The sequence below is a fragment of the Podarcis pityusensis genome (assembly GCF_964106645.2).
Source record: "Podarcis pityusensis genome assembly, chromosome: 2".
Classification (NCBI taxonomy): domain Eukaryota; kingdom Metazoa; phylum Chordata; class Lepidosauria; order Squamata; family Lacertidae; genus Podarcis; species Podarcis pityusensis.
The window spans coordinates 31,889,703-31,901,765 of record NC_138029.1 but is presented as its reverse complement, the minus strand read 5'-3'; the positions used below and the strand labels follow the sequence as shown (position 1 = coordinate 31,901,765).

General features: G+C 48.7%; 1 protein-coding gene across 2 annotated transcripts in view; it reads right to left on the bottom strand.

Moving 5' to 3' along the window:
* Nucleotides 1-12,063, bottom strand: part of GCGR (glucagon receptor) — a 42,707-nt gene that overhangs the window by 5,878 nt on the left and 24,766 nt on the right. The window contains exons 1-8 of one of the 2 annotated variants that reach the window (XM_080993875.1): nucleotides 10,960-11,075; nucleotides 10,720-10,860; nucleotides 10,519-10,615; nucleotides 9,393-9,500; nucleotides 6,927-7,048; nucleotides 6,637-6,743; nucleotides 5,000-5,153; nucleotides 3,699-3,858 (exon numbers count right to left, since the gene is read on the bottom strand). In XM_080993875.1, the coding sequence (XP_080850001.1) occupies nucleotides 3,699-3,858; nucleotides 5,000-5,153; nucleotides 6,637-6,743; nucleotides 6,927-7,048; nucleotides 9,393-9,500; nucleotides 10,519-10,615; nucleotides 10,720-10,773 (802 nt within the window). In that variant the 5' untranslated portion in view covers nucleotides 10,774-10,860; nucleotides 10,960-11,075. Of the gene's footprint in view, nucleotides 1-3,698; nucleotides 3,859-4,999; nucleotides 5,154-6,636; nucleotides 6,744-6,926; nucleotides 7,049-9,392; nucleotides 9,501-10,518; nucleotides 10,616-10,719; nucleotides 10,861-10,959; nucleotides 11,076-12,063 lie in introns of those variants that run through there. The other variant, XM_080993874.1, reaches the window with a different exon arrangement.

Here is a 12,063-nt window from a genome sequence, read left to right as displayed (position 1 = left end):
TCTCTCACCCACTGTTGTCTCTGGTCAAATAGATGCTATCGGGTTGTTGTTGCTGCTGCTGCTACTGTTGCAATGTCTCAAAAATCTACTTGATCCACACACGAAAACAAAGATCACCACAGCCAATCACAAGCAAACAATCACACCCTAGGCCAACCCCAACCTCTCTCACCACCAAAGGAACACAAGTGAACAACACAAGCAACGCTGACACCAAACTCTACATACATTAAACATAATAGAAACACCGCCACCCGACCCCACCCCCATCCATCTTCCCTCTCTCCACCCCCCCTTTCTTTTTTACTTTTTTTCCTTCTCCCCCTAATGCCTCAACAAATGAAACGGATTTCTAAAAATGTTACATTGGAAAAAAAATATGAGGCATTAGACTTACTTCTGTAAAACAAGAAAATCCTTAATAAAATATTTTTAAAAATAATTAAAAAAAATCTACTTGATCTGAGACCATGGTGGGGTGATCATTTTTACTGAAAACATCAACAACAGAATGCCCTCAAAAACTACAATCTCTACATGGCCTTAGCTGCAGTACAATGTGCTGTTCCATGTAGAGCTGCTTGCCCTTTGGGGCAAACATTACTAGTCATGAGGGATGGATGACTACTGCGGAGAACAGCACTGTCTCCTTCCCATGTCTCCCCAGTAATGTTTACTGAAAGAAGACAGATGAGACGGTGTCATTATCGTCATTATCGTACCCAAAATGTCCCCCCCCCTTGCTGTAAGGAGCAGCCAATCAAGTGCAGGAGGTGGGGCTTGGCATGCTTCTGTTTCTGTTATTTCTGATATGAGCTCACCTGATCGGTGCCTCCCAGGCCAATGTGTGGATCTGAACTTAGTTAGCTGACATCTTTCACACTTCCCAAATGTTCCAGCACAGTTCTTGCCTCAAAATACGTGTCCAAATGTGTTTAGGAATTGGTCTTTTGAAGGGGGAAACGTTTAGAAATATGTATTTTGAGACAAGAGGTGTTTGGAAATGCATCTTTTGAAAGAATGTTAAGTTCAGATACATGTTTACGTGTTTAATAGGGGCTGCTGCTCCTATGCCCCACCCACCCCCTGGCTGATCCCCTCACAGTTTTCCTTCCTTCACAGCTTGCCCCAAACCCCTGCCCCACCTAACAGCTCCACCCCCTGCTTATCCCACACCCCTCCTTTCCCCCCTCACAGCTCACCCCAACCCCACCTTTTAAAGTAAGAAAGTCTGAGGCACTTCAGAGAGCTGTTTTCTGAAGCCCCTGCCCCCTGTTAAACCTTGCTGTAGCCATGTTTAACAGAGTGGGACAGATGTTTCAGAGAGTGGTTTGTCAAACCTCTCTGTGGACCACTTCTTCCCTTCTATTCAACACCTTGCCTGGGCCGCTTTCCACCCACGCTGCTTACTTGCCAAATGGCCTGCTTGCCCACTTACCTGCATGCTGTTATGCTGGAGTTGGCCTGGCTGCCATGTGAACTCCAGCATGACAGCAGCCTTATGCTTCTATTTGTATGGGAAGAAATGTGAATTGTCACGTGGAATTATTATGTTTTAAAATTGCAGCTTAATGTGTTCTTGCAGAATGCTTGCAAAAGTGACACAGGCTGCAAACAGACTGATTCACTCATCCCTAGGGTTGGCAAACTCTGAGGATGATGACATCACATCCATCTATCTTTTACTGGATGTTTACCAGGAAAACTGAGAGAGAATATGCTGTTGCTCTTCTCAATTGCAGCCCATGCATCATTCATAACACGTCTTGTTTGCCCTTTAGTCTCTCACGCTCAGAAAGAAAGAAGGCAGCTATTTAGTAGGTAGCTGGTAGTCACAAGGGTCAAATCTGACATTCAAGCAGGCATATCTTGATTTTCTCTTTTTAAAGGAAATAAATAGTAAGGTAGGGATGCTCAATGCTGGCTTCACCAGAACCTCACAATTCCTAGCTAATCTGAAACCATTGCAAAGTCTGAACATGCAAGATTTTAATAGACAAAAAATTACTCAGGAAGGCTCTAGATAAAGGAGCACTTGGGACTTTATAATCTAATTCTTGCCATTAAAAGACAGTGATTGCAGAAAGCCATTGATCAAGCAACATGCTCATTCAATGGCATATCTAGGCCTTTCACCCACAGGAGGGCTTGTGGAGGCTATCATTCTTCCAAAGTTGTTTTTTTAAATGTACAGAAAAGTAAAGCAAAGGCACCTCTGTTACTTAGAGGAATAAACTCTGGGTAAAATGGCACTGTGTTGGTCAAGCAATGAGGCATTATCTGCCTTGGACTCAGAGTTTCTGTGAGCACAACTCAATTCACAGGAAACTCCTGCTGGAGGCAGGGGGCAGGTGATGTTTGCCACTTCCTCTTTCCCTCTGAAGCCCCCCTGCGCACTCTGAACAACTGAAGGCGTAGGGGATCCTCTAAAACAGTGAGAGGGGGAAGAGAAGGGGTGAAATAGGCAAAAATGACCCTTTCCCCCTTCCTCCAGTGGGAGCTTCTGATGGCTCTCAGTCCCTTCCACAAACATTAAGAGTCCTTCAGTCCACTGAAATGACACTCTGGGCCCCACCACTGTGCCGCTGCCAGCCCTGCCGGGGCTTTGTCTGTACCACTGCCACAGACCACTGCCACTGTGCCCTCATTGCTGCAGCCTCACTGCTGCCACTGCATCATGGCAGCATTGCAGGTGCAGGTGCTGTCAGAGATGGATTTAGGACAGCGTGACTGGTTCCACCATACTGGGTGCTTAGCCTAGGGGATGCAGCAGGGCTTGCAACTACAGTGGTAACTCGGGTTACAGACGCTTCAGGTTACAGACTCCGCTAACCCAGAAATAGTACCTCGGGTTAAGAACTTTGCTTCGGGATGAAAACAGAAATCGTGCAGCGGCGGCACAGTGGCAGAGGGAGGCCCCATTAGCTAAAGTGGTGCTTCAGGTTAAGAACGGACCTCCAGAACGAATTAAGTTCTTAACCCGAGGTACCACTGTATAACATGGTAAACTGAGCAGCAAGAGAAGGGGGTGTGCGATGAATTTTGGCCTCATACAGAGCGCCACTGAAATTTGAAAGACCCAAGTCCAGCCCTGCTGTAGTGGTGGGGCTGGCTGCAGTACACGTATGGCAGGGGGCAGGGCCAGCCCCCCGGATCTGCAGAGGGGGTGTCATCATGGAGATAGGGGTGTTGCTGGGGTGATTTACCTACAGCGGCAAATGTCACAGGACAGCCCTGCTCTGGATCCAACACTGACCATTGTCACCATCATTACCTTCTGTGTCACACTCTCCCCATCCCATAACTCTGAGACAAGGTCATATGCCCCGTCCCCATAACATAAAGGTGGGAATCCTGGCCTTATCTCCCCTACCCCCCACAAGCCAAATTTCTTTGAAGTGCTATTAATCAGCAGACGTGAAGTCACCGCCCATCAGCACATCCCCTGGTCAAGCCGCATCTCTGCCTGCCCCACACCTGACGTCTTTCGAGGGAAACCATTTTGGCTCATATGGACTGGAGCTTCCCCACCCCTGCCATAATAAACAGTGCAGATTAGCGCAATCTCCAGCCACAGTGCTTCTCCTTCCCTGCCACCCTCAGTGACTCTCGCCCTGCTGTTTCTGCTCCAGCGAAGGTGCCTCTGACACTCAGTCACTCGTCCTTTCCAGGGCCTTGGCAACCCTGCATATACTCACCCCAGCCGATGCAGAGGTAGAGGCTGAAGTAGCTGCGCTCGGAGAAGACGGCCAACACCAGCAAGTTGTGCAGGTAGAGCCCCTCCACCAGCAGCCAGCAATAGTTGGCCACAATGCCGTACTGCATGAACACAGTGGCTGCCCGGCACCTGGCTGCTGCCTGGGGGAATGGCAAGGGGTCAGTGAGAAGGGCAAGGAAAGTCCAGGAACTCTCAGCGAGAAGCTCTCCTCCCCCACCCTCCCCCACTCTACAACCCAACCCCTGGATCAGCTTCAACACAAAGTGGACATGTCCCTTTAGCAGGCAGATTCATGGGGGCAGCAGTTTGCCACTCTCCATAGTTTTGTGGTTGGTACGTTAAAAACAAAAGCCACCAGTACAGGAGGTCTCAAGTGGCAGTAATGCGTAGGACTTGGCAACGAGGCAATGGCTTGGATCAAGTTTGGAAATGTAGCTGGTTCAGGCTGCTTGGTGACAGCAAAGCATGGTGGTTCTGGTTCCCATAACCATGAGTGAAGGTGAGTACTGAACCAGAGGAGGGTTGAAGAAGGTGCTATTGGGGATGCTATTGGCATGGCTTCATTTGAAGCAGGGCTTAGCCCACACGGTCCAGCCTTCCAGCAGTTTAATTCCAGATACCAGAAATTGCTCTTGCACTCTGGGGGTATGTTATTAACTCATGACTGGATGCACCAGAGAAACGATATACCGTATTTTTCGCTCTATAAGGCGCACCAGACTACAAGACTCACCTAGTTTTCGGAGGAGGAAAACAAGAAAAAAAATATTCTGAATCTCAGAAGCCAGAACAGCAAGAGGGATCGCTGCGCAGTGAAAGCAGCAATCCCTCTTGCTGTTCTGGCTTCTGTGATAGCTGCGCAGCTTGCATTCACTCCATAAGATGCACACACATTTCCCCTTACTTTTTAGAAGGGAAAAAGTGAGTCTTATAGAGCAAAAAATACGGTAGTCGCCAAACTTAGGTTTTAACTGGGACATTATGGATGCATTACAAGCTGACTTAAGCATCGTGAAAGCTCTGAGAAAACATCCTATGCCTTTCCCCCCTTATTTGCTGGCTCTTGTGAATTTGTATGTGAAAACAACTACTTGGGAGTGGGCCCTAGTGTGTAGCTACCAAGTAGTGTAGGCAGGGGTTGTTGGGTTACCATAATTGTTTATGTGTGGTGCAGAGGCGAATCAACTGAACCTTCATGCTCCCTGGGGAAAGGGAACAAAGGAAATGAAAATTAAGGAAGTGTAAAAAAAGGGGGGGGGGGACCAGGAATGTTTAACTCACCTCATCACTCAGCCAAAGACCCACACTGTAGTCGTCAATCTTCTGGTTGAAGTGAGTGTTGAGCAGCTTGTCGATAATAAGCACCGAGATGCCCTTCAGGATGAAGGAGGCGAAGAGGTTCATGTGGATGTAGTTGCGCATGCAGTGCAGCTTGCTGGAGAGCAGGGAGCTTGTCAACAACGCCTGTCCAGCATGGCCAGCACCATGCAGCCAGTGCCTCTCTCCCAGATCTTCCTCCCAGCCCTTGCACCCTGATCTCTCTCTTTCACCCCACTGTACTAAACCCCCACCCCGCTCCTCCATGCCTTGTGTTCTCCACTCTGCTCCTCATTCCACACCTACGCATTCACCCATGCTCTGCTCTCTGGTGAACTGTCGTGTGGCTTACCAGGAGCTCCTGGCCAATCTGGAAATATTTTGAGGATTTTGACCAGAAAATATTTTAATTAAATCCAGACCAACGTGACCCAGGAAGGCACTTTGTTAGGGGTGGTGTTAAGAGACCCCTATTCCCTTCACAATGCTACAACTCCCAGAGAGGTTTAACAATCAATCCCTCTTCCCAGGGAGCTCTGGGAATTGTAGTTCTGGGAGGGGGTCTCAGCATCCTTAATCCTACAACTCCTTAATCCTACAGCTTTGGGGAGAACCAGGGAAGTTTAAAGGGGTATGATCCTGCTTTAAATATATAGTGCAGATAGGGCCATATTCTCTCTCTCTCTCTCTCTCTCTCTCTCTCTCTCTCTCTCACACACACACACACACACACACACACTTCATTCAACTGACGTAAGTACACACCCACACAGTCATATATTCTCATCACAAGTACACAGCAACATGCATACCGTACTTCCCAAAGTTGCATTCTGACATGGCTGCTTTCTCTACCACAGGGATAATTTTTATCTGGTGCCTGCTAGCAGAGAGACCTGTGACACTCCTGATCTTATACTTTTTTGGAGACAGGTAAATTAATTTGTATTCTCAATGTGTGCACTTGCTGAACCTGCTGCGCGATTAGGGATCCAAATGGATCAACCCAACAGAGTAAATGTAAAACAGCAGCAACAACCTTGTGGTGAAAAAAGAGGGTTGAATGAATCCACCTCAGCTTTCTCTAATAAAATATATTTTTAAAGAAACACAAAACTGCATTGTATGTAATTTGTCTCACTCGGTCAGAAAGCATGCAAAGTGTTGGTTTCTGCCAAAGACGTTAATATGTAAAGAGCAATTCCCAGCATCTCCAGTGTGGACGGATCCCTTCCAACTTAAAAGAGCTCCATCTCCACCCAGCCTGATAGGATCATAGAATTGTAGAGTTGGAAGGGACCCTGAGGATCATCTAGTCCAACCCCCTGCAATGCAAGAATATGCAGCTGCCCCATACAGGGATCAAAGTTACAACCTTGCATTATCAGCACCATGCTTTAACCAACTGAGCTGTCATCTCACTTCTTTCCAGGCAGACCTACAGCCATTCCACTTCCTTCTAGAGGACCAAATGAAATCTGGTCTTACTATCCCACTTCCCGGTTCCCTCCCCCTTACCGCTTTGGGCACTGCCCCTCAATGTGGTCACCCCCATCACCATCACCATCACCCCACCCCTCCCAGGCCAGTTCCCAAGGCACCTGAAGCCCAGCAGCACAGCCAAGGCAAGGATCAAAGTGCAGAGTGACACCGAGTAGCCAACCGTGTACATCACCTTGAAGCTCCCGTAGATCTTAGCAAACCACTCCTGGAAGTCGAAAGAGAGGAAAGAGACAATTTGAGGCCCCAAAGGGATGGTACTAATCCTGGTAATCTATCTGCTCTTTAAAATGGGTATAGCACGTTGAGTACAAAGTCAATGGAGTCAACCGAGGCGGGGAATGTTCTTGCAGACAGCCCCCAGGACTCATTTAGATAGCCATGCTCTCACCTGCTCTAAGATGGTCTCGTTGTTCATCACACACTGATGAGCATCACGCAACGACTTCCCTTCGGGGGTGGTCACCCATTGTCCATCTGGGTCACACTTCTTGAATACATAGCCATGCTTCACTGTAGGGAATGAAGGCATAAGGCAGGCTTCCTCAAACTCGGCCCTCCAGATGTTTTGAGACTACAGCTCCCATCATCCCTGACCACTGGTCCTGCTAGCTAGGGATCATGGGAGTTGTAGGCCAAAAAAACATTTGGAGGGCCAAGTTTGAGGAAGCCTGGCATAAGGCAAGAGGAAGAAGAACTCGACTGAATCAGAAGGCCCATCTGGCACAGCATCCCGATTGCAAAGCAGCCATCCAGTTGTCTACACAAAGCCCATCAACCAGAACCTGGGTGCAACAACCATCTCCCCACTTGTCATTCCCAGCAACTGGTATTCAGAGGCATATTGCCTCTGTCCATGAAGTCAGAACATGGCTAGTAGTCACTGATTGCCTTATCCTTTGTGATCTTATTAGGATTATTATAATAACTCCACCCTATACTTGTTCTGACCGTTTGTTGTTATTCCTCTGTGCCTTCCCACAGTCCCCATCTCCTGCACCCTCAGTACTTTTCCCTCACCCTTCTCTAGTTTATTATCATCCTGATCCCTCTTCATTCCTTTCCTGTCTATTTCCCCTTCTTAGGGCTCAGCCACACTTTCGTTTGTCCCGTGATTTCTAGTATTTTGTATCACTCTGTTATAACAGGTCCATAGGTTTTTGCTTTGTCTCACCACTTTCCCTGGGGAAACCTGTTGTTTACTGCTGAACTGGAACAAATGTCATGAGGAAAACCCAAAGAAAAATGTGTCTCTCTTCTGAACCAGTCCTAAAATAGTTCCTGAATTGGATTCTGCATGCTTTCCAGGAAGCTGTTTTGTGGGAAGTCTGCTCCCACCTCCTTTCCTTCTCTCCCTGCCTACCCCTTTGGGATACTTTTTCCAGTTGTCTCCCCAGCTTTGAGCACCCCACTTCTAGTTTCCTCAACATGCTTAAAATGTGTTTTTTTTTTAGTTTACTCTTCCTTGTTTGCGGCTCATATTAAAACAGTGATCAAGTGATATATGTGCAAAATCTGTGTGTCCCAATTCGTTTGCTTTTATTGGTTGCAATGGTTCCAAAGGCAGCTTTATTTTCTGCCTGTAATAATACGTATTAAATACTGTGGTACCTTGGTTCCTGAACGGCTTAGTTGATAAACAAATTGGCTCCTGAAGCCCGCAAACCTGGAAATAAGTGTTCCTGTTTGCATCCATTTTTCGAAAGCTGATCATCCGTTTCTGCTGTCGGCATTGTTTCCATGGCCAATCAGCCAATCAGAAGCTGCACCTTAGTTTGTGAATGTTTTGGAAGTTGAACGGAGTTCAGGAATGGATTGAGTTTGAGAACCAAGGTACCACTGTAATATGTATTGGAACAGAGCCGGCTCACCAATGAGGCGGGGTGAAGCACCTGCCTCAGATGGCAAAAGTGCTTTGGAGGCACCCTGCCTGCCCCACCATTTCTGCCACTGCTAGAACAACCCTCTCTCACTGGCAAAAAGAGATGTTCTGGTGCATGGCATCTCCTGGGGTAGAGAAGACGAGCAGCAACACCTGGAATGCCTTGGCTCTCACCAAACTTGGCAAGGAAGTGGTGTTCCTGTGCATTGCATTGCCACTCCCCACCCCCACGGGGTGGGGAAGATGAGTGGCAGTGCTTTGAAGGTGGCATTCTGGCAACAGTGAAAGTTGGGGAGCAGGGAACAGCGCATTTCTGTTTCACCCCAGGTGGTGAAATGGGATGGACCATCCCTGTACAGTGGTACCTCAGGTTACAGACGCTTCAGGTTACAGACGCTTCAGGTTACAGACTCTGCTAACCCAGAAATAGTACCTCAGGTTAAGAACTTTGCTTCAGGATGAGAACAGAAATCGTGCAGCGGCGGCGCAGCAGCAGTAGGAGGCCCCATTAGCTAAAGTGGTGTCTCAGGTTAAGAACAGTTTCAGGTTAAGAACAGACCTCCGGAACGAATTAAGTTCTTAACCCGAGGTACCACTGTAGTGGAAATGTCCTGGCTCCTTTTGTGCATGTTGAATGATTATCTGATTATCCAGTTTCCTGAGTATCTGGCTTTTCTGATTTTCTGACTCTCTGCCACAGGTGAGTGGAACTGAAGGCGGAGACAACTTTAAAAGCGGACTATTGATTATAGGAAGCATGAACAGGAAAACATGGGGTTTCAAGGGAAAGCAGAGGCAGAAATCACAAGTGGGAACACCCAGGCCTGGACCAAATTGAAAATGGCGCAAAGAGGTATGGACTTAAGGCAAAGTGTGGCTGGGCCCTGAGTAACTCTCCCATGTCACTTCCTTCCTTTCCCCCCCTGCCAAGGGCACAGGCCCATTCCAGTCTGCTTCTCCCCCCAGTGCACGCACCTTGGTCGTACCAGGGCAGGTACCAGGGGCAGGAAACATTGACAGTGCTGTTGGGCTGTGCATCAGGCCAGCACGAGTACTTGTCAAAGGTTCGGTTGCAGACCAGCTCTGTCAAAGAGAGGAGGAAACTTAGGATCTGCGTGTGATACGGTGGTAGGAACAGCGGGTTATATGTGTGTCTGAATATGTGTACAGCTTCGTCCTTATTTTTCACTCTTTCTTTAATTAGGAAACTTTCCCCACGTTCATGTCCTTCACGTGTTTCATCAACCAGCAGAATTTGCCCTTGGGACACATATGGGACCCTTGTTGCCAGCTTCACATGCATGTGTCTGCACACACAACTGCCTAGTAATTCATCCACAAACCTCACCTCCACTCTGCCTCAGCCTACTCTTTGTGCTCTACTGCTGTCTGAAACAGTTTTTACAGCAACTTCTTGAGGAAAAAGAAAAAGAACCCTCATCTTTTGCGTATGCTGATTTATGAAACAACTCTTGCCTCTGGGACCCAGCACTGCAGGTAGCTCATTTTCTCCCTCAAGCTTGGCATAGGGCCGTAGCTTAGTGGTAGAGAGAATGCTTTGCATGCAGAAGGCCACAGGTTCAATCCCTGACATCTCCAAGTAGGGCTGTGAAAGATGCCTTGTCTGAAATCCTGGAGAGCCACTGCTAGTGTGTGGGGAACGTTTGGCCCTCCAGATGTTGTCGAACTACGACTATGAGCCCCAGCAAGCATGGCCAATGGACAGGGGTGATGGAAGTTGCAGCTGAGCAACATCTGGAGAGCCATTGGTTCACCACACCTGGTATAGACTCTACCAAGCTAGCATGGTGGTCTGACTCAGTGTAAGGCAGTTTGCTATGCCCCTTAAGCTTCCAAAATTCTTGTCTCGTTTCCACAGCATGCACAGATGCATGTGGTCCCAGCACTCAGCTGCTCATTGCCTAGCAAGGAGGCTGAGCTTAAACAAACAAACAAGCAAGAAAAGCAGCTGGGTGGAAAAACTGACCAGTGCCTTTAAATGTCCATTGCACTTCAGAGTGATAAATGTCCAACCCCCTCCTTGCCCCCACCCGTGACTTCAGTGCTCTGATTCCCAACCTCCAGGGGGCGCTTGTCTCACCAGTGGATGGTGGCAGAAGGCTCATGTTGTGGTAGCACTCTTCGCTATAGGCCTTCCAGCTCTCAAAGAGGAAGTCCATGATCTGGGCTGAGGGTCCCTGAAGGAAAAAAGACAGCAGAAAGGAGGACCGGCCTGATATATATGTGCCTCTCAGGCCGGGATGGAGAGGGGCTGGGGAGGGTTGGGGACGAAGGCCCTTACCTGAGGGCACACCACCAGTGCCAGCAGGATACTGAGAAGACGTGGTTGGGACATCCCTCTGCAGGGCTGCAAAGCCACATTGGGATGTTCCCAGAGCTGCTGGCTGCCTACAGAACGTCCTGCGGCCGGTTTAGCAGAGCCCTGCGAAGGATAAGATAGAAGGAGAAAAGAGGAGCACTTAAGTCTGCCCTTCTGCAAACTCTCGGCTCCAGTACCCTGGCCCCAAGGTGGATGACGCACTCTGCAACTGGGTTTGTTGGGCTACATCCAGGAAGGCTGTCCAGTGCCAGGAAATTCTGGGCTGACAGGGACCTGCTAGGAGTGAATATGGCCACCGCAGCCTCCGCCCAGATCAGGTGCTTGGTGGTGGTTTGACCCTGCCTCTGGTTGGTGCGGGGAACCTTCTGACCCTCACTGCAGCCAGGAGGAATTGAGGACGCCCAATCTAGGGGGCTGCTTCAGATGCCAGTCACTGTAACAGGAGCCTCTTTAGGGGTGGGGAGCTATTTCAGGGCTGGATTTGGGTGCAGGCCAAGTACCCAGGGAGACTTGATCCACTACAATGCAGCACAGGGGGGCTGCCCTTTTCTTGCTCGTCTCCTCAGAGCACCAGCATGCAGAGACTTCCCTGCCCCACAGGCAAGCTTGCCAAAGTCTGCAGCCGGTGCTGGGGAGCAGCAGGTAGCCCAAAACAACAGAGCACGAGAAAAGAATCCCAAAGCCTTTGCATAGCTAGGCTAGACAGTGGATCTCTTGTACAGTCGTACCATGGATCCCAAATGCCTTGGTACTGGGGTGTTTTGGCTCCCGAACCCCACAAAGCTGGAAGTGAGTGTTCTGGTTTGCAAATGTTCTTTGGAACCCAAATATCTGATGGGGATTCCGCGGCTTTAGATTGGCTGCAGGAGCTTCCTCCAGCCCACCAGAAGCTGTGCTTTGATTTCTGAATGTTTTGGAAGCCAAATGGTCTTCCGGAACGGATTCCGTTCGACTTCCAAGGTACTAGCAAAGGGAAACATGGGTGCCTTTGGGGATAGGATGAGCCCTCTCACAGGACACCTCTGTCTATGGTATTGATTGGCAAAATAGCCTTGCCTTGTGGCCAGAAAACAGCAGTACTTTGGATTAGAAGGCAGGTGTATGAGACAGAGAGAAAGAGAGAGGGAGACAGAAATGTGGGGAGTGGGGAAGATAGCAAAGAGTTCTGGAAATAATGGTTGCATACACAGCATACATTTAAAACACATTCCCCTTCTCGAAAGAATCCTGGTAACTGTAGTTTGTTAAGGATGAGGGTAGTTGTATCTCTGTAAGGGGTAGACGACAGTTCTCTGGATTTGGGAT